The following is an 11698-nucleotide window of genomic DNA, read 5'->3' as shown; positions in this document are numbered from 1 at the left end:
AGGGTTCAAGTCCGTTCCATATCACTGGTCAAAGAGATGTTTCAACTTCCATTTCAATGAGCTGGGAAACCATTTCTACCCGCACATCCAAGTCTTCTTTTCATAGTTTCAAGAAAGTGATCTTTCTTCCACATCAAGAACACAGGTTTAATTTTCAAAGGTTCAGTAAAGAGGGCTTTTCTGTACGTGACGTGAGCCCCTTTAAATTGAGTAAACTGCAAAGACACTGGCCCCAACTCAGCAGGACATCCTTGTTGATTCACTGTTTGATGTTCTGTGTTCATCTCAAAGGGGGGCAGTGCTATGCCCGTGTTTAGAGATGACTGCAGAAGCAGGCGAGCGCCGAAGCTGTACAGCACTGAGTGTAAGAACAAAGGCATACAATGACACAGAGGAAGGAATAACAATGAGTGCTTTGCCGCAGTGTTGTGTGTTTCTGCCATGTACAAAGGCATTGAGTGTGGCACAGGGGTTGTGTGTGTATTAGGGATTATTATCAGAGCAGGGGGAGCATGTACTGTATATATCATTTCACTAATTACTGTTCCATGCTCTAATTACAATGCAGTAGGGACACACTCATCTCTCAGATCCTTGCTTATGTAAAATCTGTCTGGCTTCCGTTGTCAATCACAGAGAGAGAAAGAGAGTGAGAGAGAAAGAGAGAGAGAAGAAAAAGAGCTCCCTCCCTTCTTCTTCTCCGTGTGTTTCCTTTTAAAAATCCACTCTGCTCCCCATCCTCTCCATACAACTGCACCCTGTCACTCCTCTGTTTCTTCGTCTCTTGTCAGCTTGCCTTTACTCATTTCCACTCCCCTGCTTGCTTAAATCTCCCCGTGTCTGTCTTCTTCACCACAGGAAAGCAATTCCAAAAATGAGACACACATATTTTAAATCTCAGGATAAGGCGCTGTTAAAAGAACATAATAAAGAGTTGTTGTCCGTCAAAGTGGCAGTTACTTAGCTGATTTAGGAGACATGCAGCGAGGTTGAATTGAAATTAATTTATGATCGCTGCAAAAAGGGATTCCATCAAGATGCAAAGTAGATGCAAAGTTTATGGTCCACTGCAGTTTATTTTAAGGTAGAAACTGTAAACTGCGCATCTAGCCTACTGCTCCTATTCTTACGAAACTGTGCTGAGCAAAGAAATAGCGAGAGATCCAAGATAGTCAAGGCTGCAGACGTTTGTCATAACTTAAACCCTGAAAGACGCCCGTGGTAGGCACAGAATTAAATTCTAATCACATCTTGGTAATCCCTAGTGTGCTCCTGCACAGACTAGCTCATGAGTGGAAGGCAAAAACTTACACTACATCTCACTATACAAACCTTGGCTAATAGCCTGTACGACTATGCTCATATCATCATGTTCCTCTAAAAGTTTCAATACGAAAGAGACCTGGCAGAATTCGGAAATACTTTACATGGTTTGTTTTTCCCTACTTCAGTTCAAAATGGGTGAGATTTGTCACAAAGAACTATCCTGTACAATGAGGGCCAAAAAGACAATCCCCGGAAAATAACTGTAAGCCAATTTAGCACTCTGGTATGACTAGTCACATGACCCTCAGGCTCCCATTTTGAATGCTTTCAGCTGCCTTCAACGTGCACTGCATGCACCATTACAACTTCCCAAAAAATTTACATAAAAGCATTTCTCTCTCATTTTTCATCAAGTACAAAATTGGGCTCGCAATTATAGGTGAGTAAAGATTTATTTTTAATCGTTTACTCTCATGTATATGTATTAAATTGTTAAAATGTGCATGTTACCTTAAAGCAATAACATACCACAATGGAATCTCAATATACCATCACATTGTCTATTGATGTATGAGATAACAGCTACAAGTACATTGGTCAGCATAATTAGAATTTTTCTGCATTAATTAAAGCCATTAATGTAGGTTAAGATGGTTTTCTAAGATCCATTTGAGACTATCATAGGGATCCTTTGGAATCACTATCTGTCTGACCCCTCACCTGACACCGGTTTGGGTGTCCCTACAAGATGCTCAAGCTCCTGACAACATCGCACCCAGATCCAAATCCCTGCACCATGATACGATTGTGATTACTTTGTATCAGACCATGGTGGTGAAGAATGAGCTGAGCCACAAAGGAAAGCTCTGGATCTACCGGTCAATCTTCATTCCAACCTTCACCTTTAGTTATATGAGCTTTGGATAGACTGAGATCACTCACACAGGCAGACAAAGTGAGGTTTCTCCACAGGGTGGGCTCACTCTCCATGACAGGGTGAGGAGTTCAGCGATCCAGGAGGATTTCAATCAAGTCAAGCCGCTGTTTCTCTGCATTGACAGGAGCTAGTCGAGGTGGTTCGGGCACCTAGTACCCGGTTTGCAGTAAGAATGGATGGATGGATGGATGGATGCATGCAAATACTCATGTAATGCATAATTTTTTGTTGTCATTTTATATTGTATCCTCAGATTGCTCATTTATTTTCAGAGTCTCTTCAAGATAAACCAAAACAGGTTCTGAGATTGGAGAGACAGCAGGTCCATTCATTCTAACGTGCTGTTCTGCCATCATGTAATACTGCCTGAGGGCCTTATAAACAAACTCTTGTAGAGAGTTCATTTTGTTTTCTGTCCGTCAATATTATGCTTGAGTATTTCAATAAATATTTTAATGAAAACAACAACAACAACTTGTTTATTTTTCCCATTGTGGTACAGTATTGCTTTAAATTATACCCAAAAGTATCCCAACAAATACTTCGTTTACATTATACCTGGTCCATTTTATGTCAAAATAACACATCAAACAGTTTTTACCCAATGGTACAACTATCATAATGCTTACCGTATACTAGGCTATACTTCTCTGTAATTGACAGTCTCGCTGACACTATCTGGACTGTCCTGCTGCGGTAAAAACATCGATCTGCTATCAGATTAAAACAACTGCTAAGCAATTAATGGAAAATAGCAGCCTATTTACCCAGAATTAAGTCAGGCGTGGCTCTTTTCGAGCCAAAAGAGACCCAAGTGTCCAGGTAATGGCATAATATTTCACCATTATCAGGGAAGGCTGGTCCCCCTTTTTTCTTTTTTTACCTTACAAAGCACGTTTGTCTTGACTACAGTAGACTGAATAACCATAATCACATTTGGACCATAGCCTACTATTTTATCCTGCATTTTACCAAGCCCTGTCTTCAACTTTTCCAGTCACGAAACAACCTCATTCAAGTGATTTGGTAATAGAAACGTTACCTGGTGTAGCATACTAGCTTACTTACATCAAAATGAGTCAGCCCTTTCAGCCCACGCCAAAAAGTCAGTTATTTTGAATTTATGAGTTTTCAGTGAGACCGTGTCTGTCTTGCATGCTAAACGTTTCTCAGTCTTACCTGAGCTCTTCCTTGTGTTTGCTGTCCTGCTCTTCCAAAACAAAACCTTTTCCGACACCTAGCGAGGGAAAGACGACTTGCATGATGGGCTAGTAAATAGACATGGGCGCTAGAGGGCAGTATTGGTTTGTTGTTGTTGTTTTTTTTACTTTTTATACCAGGAACTGAAATGCAGTAAAGGATGTAGGCTACTTGTAACAAGACACCCATATACACCTATGATGACAAAATATGTGGGGGGTGATGGTAGCCTGAATGTCTGAGGATAGGGAAGCAGGCTTTTCAAATCCTCAGATCAGCTGGGAACATGGGTGTGGAAAGGGAATGAGTAATGCTCTCCCTCCTTCAACAACTACTGCCGGGTTCCCTTGAGCAAGGCACTTCACCTCCAGCTGCTCCAGTGGAGCTGCTCAGTGACCAACAGTAAAAGACTGCAGTTGTACTGGGCAGCTGCTGGATGTGAATGTGTGTAACTGTATGAATGGACAGGACAGTGTTGGAAATGAGCATGCACAGGTAGTCGACTTTCTTTGAATAAGTAAAGGTGAAAAAATAGGCTATGTTTTACTGTTAACTCAGTATATTGACACAAGTTGTGATGCCCCCACCTAGATGCACGTACTGTATGTATACACATACTTTTAAAGCACATTCAGTAGACCTATTCTGTAACACTTATATTTCTGAACTGCAAAGGTTTTGCTGATCTCTATATTCAAACCGGCTATTTTGCTCTCACCACTCCATTCAGTATCCCCTTAACAAACAATCAAGTGAGCAAGAAACAAACATAAACAAAACACTCTTTTGCCAAAATACAACCACTCACTCCCAGATTTGTTTATTAAATCTAAAAATAGCACATCGGGAACTATTATCAAAAGCATTATTACACCATCAAGTTTCCAGTAATCAGATCATTTAGGTGCTCTATACAATCATTCATTATTGCAGTGTATATTTCACATTACTACAGTATATGTTTGAATAGGTAGATGAGAACATTACATTGTCTTTGTTTGTACTGTGACCAGGTTTGAGGGACATTTTAAGTGAGTATGGATTCACAGTTATTGTTCGTTATTCCTGGTCTCTTGGCACAGTTGACCACCTGCTCCTGCACTTTTTTCAATAGGAACCATTGACTGGCTGCTGAAGTTGCTGGTGCAGTTATTGCATGTTCGATCAGGTTTGATCTTTGAGTGTTTGCTCAACATCTCAACATCTCATGTCCTGTTTCATGTATGTTAGGACATGTATTTCTAAACCTCCTGACTCCTAACATTACTCCCAATGTCATCCTTTTATAGTCTTGTGTAACATAGCCTACCACACATGTAACCAGGGACATGGCGGAGGGTAAACTTTATCCTCCTTTCCTTTGGGTTAGGGGTAGTAGTAGTAGTTTACACACAATAATATATGTCTTCATGACATAAATTCATACTATACATTATGTTTTCAAGTATTTTCAGACTGATGAAGGTTAGGTCACATGGAACTTTTTCAAGGAACTAAAAGACATATGAATGCTGGTGTTTTTTTGATGGTTATTCAGCTTATGTTGATCACAGAAAAGAGTTCATAATTAATAACTTGTTCACCTCTTGATTTACTGCTACAATATTGCATATGTAACACCACTGCCCATCTGTTAACAGTTTTGGCAATCATTGTCAGTATACAGGGTTAGTGTGAATAGTAGGATGAATTTGGGAGAACAAATAAGGCAGTTCTTGAGAGAGGCAGTCAGAATATATACTAAGGTTGTGAGATGCTAAAAGCCAGTCAAAGGTTCAGGCTGCCTTCATTATTCAGTTGGAGATGGCTCTGCAACGGGCAACACTGCACTTCTAGCATGTTGCCATCTGAACAGTGCCGGGAAAGGCCAGACGTGTTAGCAGAGAATCTATATCTCTTTCAACCCACGATGCATTTTCGCCTGTAAGTGTAACATGCTGGTCAAGCTGATTTGTGTCCATGTTGCTATTCCCAGCACAGCTAATTCAACTTTGGTGCAGCATCTCGATGCAGCGAGTCTGAGGTTTTGGTCGTGTCAGTGGAGGATGCGGTGCAGGTATCTCTCTGGGTTGTTCTCTCCTCCTCTCCTCAGTCCTGGTCCTGCCCTGGCCGGTCTGTCAGAAGTCCCTGCAGGCCCCTGGCTCTCAGTGAGTGTTACCGTGGCCCCTCTGCCTCCTCCCGTTGCCCCTACCAAGGTGTGTCGGTGTGGCTCCGGGCTGCTGTGCGCTCCTGCCTCAGAATCGCTCTCCTCCCCTGGATCCTTCCCCTGGCTGCTGGGCGCGCTCTCCCCGATCCTGAACAACAACAAAGACGCTTTTGTTGAAACGCTGTGGGTATCAAGTGATTAAAAAGCCACTAGGTTCAGGCAGTTCTTTGACTGGAGGAACATGGGAAACTTGGATTGTTTGAAAGGATTTCACTTCACAAAGTTAATCTCAGCACTGTAATTACATAACTTTTGAGAAAGTCTCCTGAATTTGCTCAGCTTACTCAGCAGGCATTCAAAGGTGTGCGTGCATGTGCATGCAGAAGTCTGATGCATACCAGTGTGCATGTATCAGACACTGTGTATGAAATCACATCACATCACCTCAGCAGTGTTTCTACCTGAGGTGGTTGAAGGCTCGGAGCCAGCGTGAGCCCAGAGCGTCTCTCCCTTCAGTCCTCAGCCCTCTCCGCCGGCTCCGGGCCCTCAGCCCTATCAGGGCCTGGGCCAGTTCGGCCTCGTCCCCGTGGCCCCACACCAGCTGGGCCCTCTGCTCTGCGTCCTGGTCCCCCGCCGCCCTGAACAGCCTCTGGAGCTGCCACAGGTTCACCCCGCCGAAGATGTTCCCTGAGCCAGCCTTCCTGCTCCGCCGCTCAGCCAGCCGCCACAGCGAGGAAGGGCCCGCCACCATGGAGGCAGGGGGGGAGGCAGGCTCGCCTTCCATCCAATCCGCCAGGGAGAAACACAGGACGGCATACACTGGCTCTACTGTGGAGAATGAATCAAGAAGAATTCAGAATCTGAATTTTATGTTTTCAAAGTGAATGATGGAGACGTGTAGGAATTTTGATTGAAAGACATACAGTATGTGACAAAATCTGAGACCAACAAAATTACATGGCAGATATACAGCAGAAGAGCATACACCACATCACAACACCTAGACAGCTGTGATAGCTGAAAGACAAGATGCTACAAAATGACTGACTGGGCTGCCAGTGAGCTGCCAGTCTTCTGCTCTGATTCTTTAATCCTGCTTTAGGAACAAGGAGAGGAGCTGTGCTTCAAAGCCCATTACACTGCAGATGGTAACTTTATCTCTCTTTGGTTACATATGGTTTTAAGTGGGACACTGACAGATAAGGCATTAGCTGAGTGACCGGGTGATGCCTGCATGTTTCCAAGTCATGTGGGTCAGCAGCCTTTCCAGTGAAACTACTCTGTTTCAATTAAGCTTCATTCATCCGGCTCTGTTGAGCCCCCATAGGTGCAAATCTCTTGACCTGGTTTCACTCCCAGAGTTACTTTCTTCCTCATTTACTATTTATATCGTCTCTATTTATTCTGCAGAGACTGCGAAAGATTCAGGTGCAATGTGGATGCATTTTTATTATCCATTAGTTTTGCATCTCTTTTAAAGGATAGGCCAATCCAAGGCTAGGAAGGCAAACAAACACAACAGGACTATACAATACTCATGTGGACTCATGCACAGGAAAGGGAAAATAAATTGTAGTCGCACTCTTCTGTGCATAATCCTAACTTTAATTCATGAAGGGACATCCTGTAGGTTGTTCCAGGACAAAGGGGCATAGGGCTTTGCTTAGGCTTTGTCACATCATCAGATGGGACAGTTGTTAGCAAACATTCATAGGCCTATTTCTCTGCAGTAGAAGTAACAATACAAACAATACAAACGGACACAATGTCCACTCTCCACTTTTTCCCTCCTACCCCTGCCATTAACAGCCTAGTGTGTATGCAGAATAGACTGTAAATATAGGCTATAGGTCAATGATACTGGAGGGATCCCAAGTCCCTTAGGAAAAATAACTATATAGCCTAATGCTGAAAATTTTAGAAGGATATTATACAAAACATCGCAGAGTTTTGTATATCGCAAATCCATATTGGACTAGGCTATTATAGTGATACCACAGGACATAAAATAGCATAAAACGATGCCCTCTAAACTCACTATTGAGTAGCACAAACACACTGTAAGTCCCTAGTAAAGGTTTATGGTGGTTTTGCATTATAGGTAATAGCAGTAAATAGGAATCCCGTGAGCGTCATGTGAAAGATTAAAAATGTCTGCTTACCCGAAAAAGGACTGATATTTCCAGTGCACTTTTCTCCTACAACATCCCCCTCTGCGTTGAGCACATCGGTATTTCTGTTTTGGAAACTGCAACAATGGCCGAAACGTAACGGGACGGTTGGGACTGTACTGCTTCGTTTGTCCACTCTGACCTGCAATCAATTTCTAACCTTGAGCCGACTGTCAGTCACACATCACTGCCGTAAATCGACCAATAACAATGGAGATATCTTGTTTTCCCTCCTATCGGGTTGGGCAGGGGCTTTTTCTCGACCAATCATAGGTTTGTAGAGGGGGTGGGGGGGTGTCTGTCCCGCCCCCTGGCCACGTAGAGTATGTGCACTGAAATCCATTGACGTCAATGAGCTTGGCAGGAGAAGCGTCTGTCAATTATGAGAGAAAAGTAAGTCGGTGGGCATCCCTTATGTGCGCACCAACCTTAACATCATTTTGAAACACGCAAACAGGGTGACGCATGGTCATATGATATCTATATCAGTAAATAGCCTGTTCCTCAGAAAAAATACTAATAGGCTATTCTAATTCTAATATTCTCATAATAGCCTATTCTTCTAGGGACTACTGTGTCTGTGCCATATAGATATAGCTAGTGTTGTTCTACAAGTTATTCACGGAATTCTATAGGCCTAGTTCTTTTCCGTAGGCCTATAAGATAGGCCTATGCTCACATTTGATACTGTGTTATTTCAGTATTAGAAATTAAGTTAAATAAAGTTGCAGAAATTGTAGCCTACACGTTGAGGCTATAAGTCACTTAGGGTATTTCTTCCTGATATGAGTTACATGTAACTGTAAAGCTAGCTATAAATAGAATAGAATAGAATAGAATAGAACATATATATAGATTGTAAGAAGCCTAATATTTGATTATGGCTCATAGTCATAGTCATATATTAGTCATTATGCATGTTGTGACATTTTGTGCCACAATAGGCCATGTCATCTTTGTGTGTGTGTGTGTGTGTGTGCGTGTGTGTGTGTGTGTGCGCGCGCGCGCGTGCGCGTGCGCTCTTTGGTCAATGGCCTATCAAACCCCTCTCTCTCACACACACACACACACACACACACATTTCTTAATACTTCATACTTAACTTCTCTAAAATAGAAATAAAGAAAAGAGAGAGACACTGAGGGGAAGGCGTTCTACACACCCCAAGGGGAACGACACCATGGGGAAATAGGCTACACCAGATTACCGGACTACACACACACACACACACACACACACACACACACACACACACACACACCATGGATGATTCCATCAGTCCAAAGGAGGAGCAGGCTTTGAATTTCAGGCCGCCCCTTCTCCATCTCCCTGCCCCCCGACACAGACGCTGCATTCAACAGAGGAAACGGAAAAGACGAAACATAGAAGAAGGTTTTTCATTTCAAAACCCCGGGGCTGTGGAAAGAACAGAGAGTTCCTTTTTATATCAAACTTCTCCCCCTTTCAGCCTCGCATTTAGCTCACAAATCCGACTTTCTCCCCCTCTTTATTTCCACTTTTTCTCCACCTTTTCCCAGCTGTTTGCAGCTGGCAGAAAGCACCCGCCCTGTTTGGGAGAAAGGGACCGAGAGTGATCGGAGGAGAGAGATGCCACCCCAACCTCCCCAGCCGCAGGTGAGGAAGAACATCGTGAGGTTCCTCAAGAGCTTTCTGGGGATCATCCGGATCCTGCAGATCCTGTTCGGGGCCGGGCTGTGGGTCACCATCGCCGCCAACAAGTACGAAGGATCCATCCACTTCGTGCTGTTCGTCGCTGTCCTCTTCTGGCTGCTCACCCTCGCCCTGTTCTTCCTCACCCTCCTGGACAAGCAGGACCTGGTGCCGGTGCTGGGCGGGGACCGCTGGCTGCTCACGAACCTGGCGCACGACGTGGCCGCCACCGCGCTCTACGTGCCGGCCATAGGTGTGATGATCTACAAGACGGACCGCAACTCCTACTGCAACCTGGAGCAGTACAAGCACCTCTGTCTGTACAAGGTCTACCTGGCCGCCGCCGTGTTCGCCTGCCTGGGCTGCCTGGCATACCTCGTCTCGGCTATTTACGGGGGGTGCAGGAAGTGCCGGGGTGAGCAAACGGTGATGTGAGACTGAGCAGGAGATGACATGATGATGACAACAGGGATTGGGAGGGGTGGGGGAGGGGGGTGAAGGGTCCTTGAGGGGGTTCCAGGGGATCCCCAGCAAGATGAGGAATAGTTAACTTCACTGTAATTTAATTCACTAGATGTTATCCCCATTTGAGAATGTATAAGAATGACTACCTTAATCATAGGTTTCACCCTCACCACTAATTGTCTTCCCATGTGCAATGTAGACAGTTAGGCTACAGTTTCAATAGGAAAGCAACAACAACAAGCTAAACTTTCCATTTGGGGGTCCCTGGGGCAAAATCAGATCAAATGATTGTGTCTTATTTGGGGGTCTTTGACATGAAAACATTTGATGGGGGGTTGACAAAGAAATGCGATGCTAAGGCAAGGCATGGTACCCCTTTTCTCTGTAAGGCACAAGAGTGTGTCTCCTAGTTGTAGTTATAAGCCCGTGCCTCAGGCTATTAAAAGTTGTTTTTTTTGTTTGGTAATTTAATGTCATTCATCCATCACGAAAAATCACTATAATAATAATATTGGGACTTCTAGTGGGTCTGCAGTACTCAATAGTAAGTTTACAGTGGCCTTACCGTACTTAAAGGTAGTTTTTTATCACTATAGTATTCCTACAGGGACTTATAGTTTTGCTGTGATATCTGTTTACTATCCCTTTAGAATCTATCACAGGAGTACTATAGTTGTTTTTTGTAAGGGATTATTTTCATTAGCTTATGAAAGTATATATTTTTATGTGTTTACATGTTTTTGTATGACAGCAAGCTATAATACTGAAATTATTGAAGTGTGATGGACTAGACACTTAATCTTTTGACTAGCTTTGTTTTTGTTTTGTCTGAATCAAACATTCCAAAGCTTTTTTTTTTTTTTTTTTACACTTGTCCTGGCATGACAGTTTTATCAAGTGCCTTCTGTCAAAATGCTGTATGCTCAACAAGGTTGTGACAACAACAACCCAAAAATATGGATGTGATGGGTGCTATGGCAAGGAAATATGTATGTTGAACAAAATATTCCCTAAGTGTTCTTTATGTAAAACCAAAGAGCAAAAGCCTAAGAATAAAGATCAGTAAGTGAGAGCAAATGAGAGGTTTCTTTGGTTATGACTTGACTGGGATAAAGAAATGTTGCCTGTTACACATCAGTCTGCATAGAAGAGCTCAGATAAGCTGCTTGAGGACAGCATTTGTTAAAAAGTTTTGTTATTACTGTTATTTATTTGAGTGCTTTGTGTCAAATTTGTAGAAAGAGAGCTGTAGCCGTTGTCCAGATTGTGCTTTTGGTGGCTTTTGCAAATAAAACACAGATTTAGAGACTAAGAGACGGGAGCCCTAAGGAACTTCCTGTTGGGAGATAAAAGCCCCAGCCAATCAGCAGGGACTATTTATATGGCACTTGGACCACATGAAAGAGTTAGATCGGTAGACCTATCTGTGTCTGTGTGCTGTAATGTCAGCCTCTAATAGAGAAGGAGAGAGCCACTCACACATGCACACACAGAGGGAATGTGTATGTATGTGTGTGATAGAGAGAATGTGTGCGTGTGTGTTGTGTAAGACTTGGTGTAATAGTCGGAAACAATGTGTATGTATGTGTTGTGTGTGTGAGAGAGAGAGAGTGTGCACTGTGAGTGTGTGTGTGGTGTGTATGGCTGAGTGTAAGTCTGGGAAGAGGCTTGTTCTTACCGGAACAGTCTGTTGGGGGTCTGGAGGTGGGCTAATGTTCAGCCAATGAGATCGAAGCCAAGCAGGGAAAGATGATTCAATGTCTAGTCTATTCCAGAAAGCATGCAGTTCCTAAGAACACGCTGCAGATGAGATGATTAGACAGCAGCACCCAAAGCCACACT

General features: G+C 43.3%; 2 protein-coding genes across 2 annotated transcripts; one reads left to right on the top strand and one right to left on the bottom strand.

Annotated features, from left to right (window-relative positions):
- Positions 1-4216: 4216 nt before the first annotated feature.
- On the bottom strand, positions 4217-7835 carry LOC139650070 (arginine vasopressin-induced protein 1-like). The gene is made up of 3 exons (XM_071526626.1): positions 7712-7835; positions 6011-6377; positions 4217-5697 (listed from the first exon to the last, which is right to left on the bottom strand). The coding sequence occupies exons 2-3, from the start codon at positions 6331-6333 to the stop codon at positions 5439-5441; spliced, it is 582 nt and encodes a 193-aa protein (XP_071382727.1). The 5' UTR covers positions 6334-6377; positions 7712-7835; the 3' UTR covers positions 4217-5438.
- Positions 7836-9090: 1255 nt separating this feature from the next.
- Positions 9091-9857, top strand: marveld1 (MARVEL domain containing 1). The gene has a single exon (XM_071526628.1). It carries the CDS (start codon positions 9329-9331, stop codon positions 9824-9826), a length of 498 nt encoding a protein of 165 aa, XP_071382729.1. The 5' UTR covers positions 9091-9328; the 3' UTR covers positions 9827-9857.
- Positions 9858-11698: the final 1841 nt, after the last annotated feature.

This window comes from Centroberyx affinis, unplaced genomic scaffold (assembly GCF_046629955.1).
Source record: "Centroberyx affinis isolate AG114_WGS23_722 - 3 ecotype Tasmania unplaced genomic scaffold, CSIRO-AGI_Caff_v1 ptg001434l_1, whole genome shotgun sequence".
Lineage (NCBI taxonomy): Eukaryota > Metazoa > Chordata > Actinopteri > Beryciformes > Berycidae > Centroberyx > Centroberyx affinis.
Note: the sequence above shows the minus strand (reverse complement) of the source record. Positions and strands in the feature narration are given on the sequence as shown.

Coding starts and splice junctions, on each gene's coding strand:
- LOC139650070 (XM_071526626.1), bottom strand. CDS start 6,333: ATGGAAGGCGAGCCTGCCTCCCCCCCTGCCTCCATGGTGGCGGGCCCT. Junction 5,698..6,010: donor CGAGCCTTCAACCACCTCAG/GTAGAAACACTG, acceptor GTTGTTGTTCAG/GATCGGGGAGAGCGCGCCCA.
- marveld1 (XM_071526628.1), top strand. CDS start 9,329: ATGCCACCCCAACCTCCCCAGCCGCAGGTGAGGAAGAACATCGTGAGG.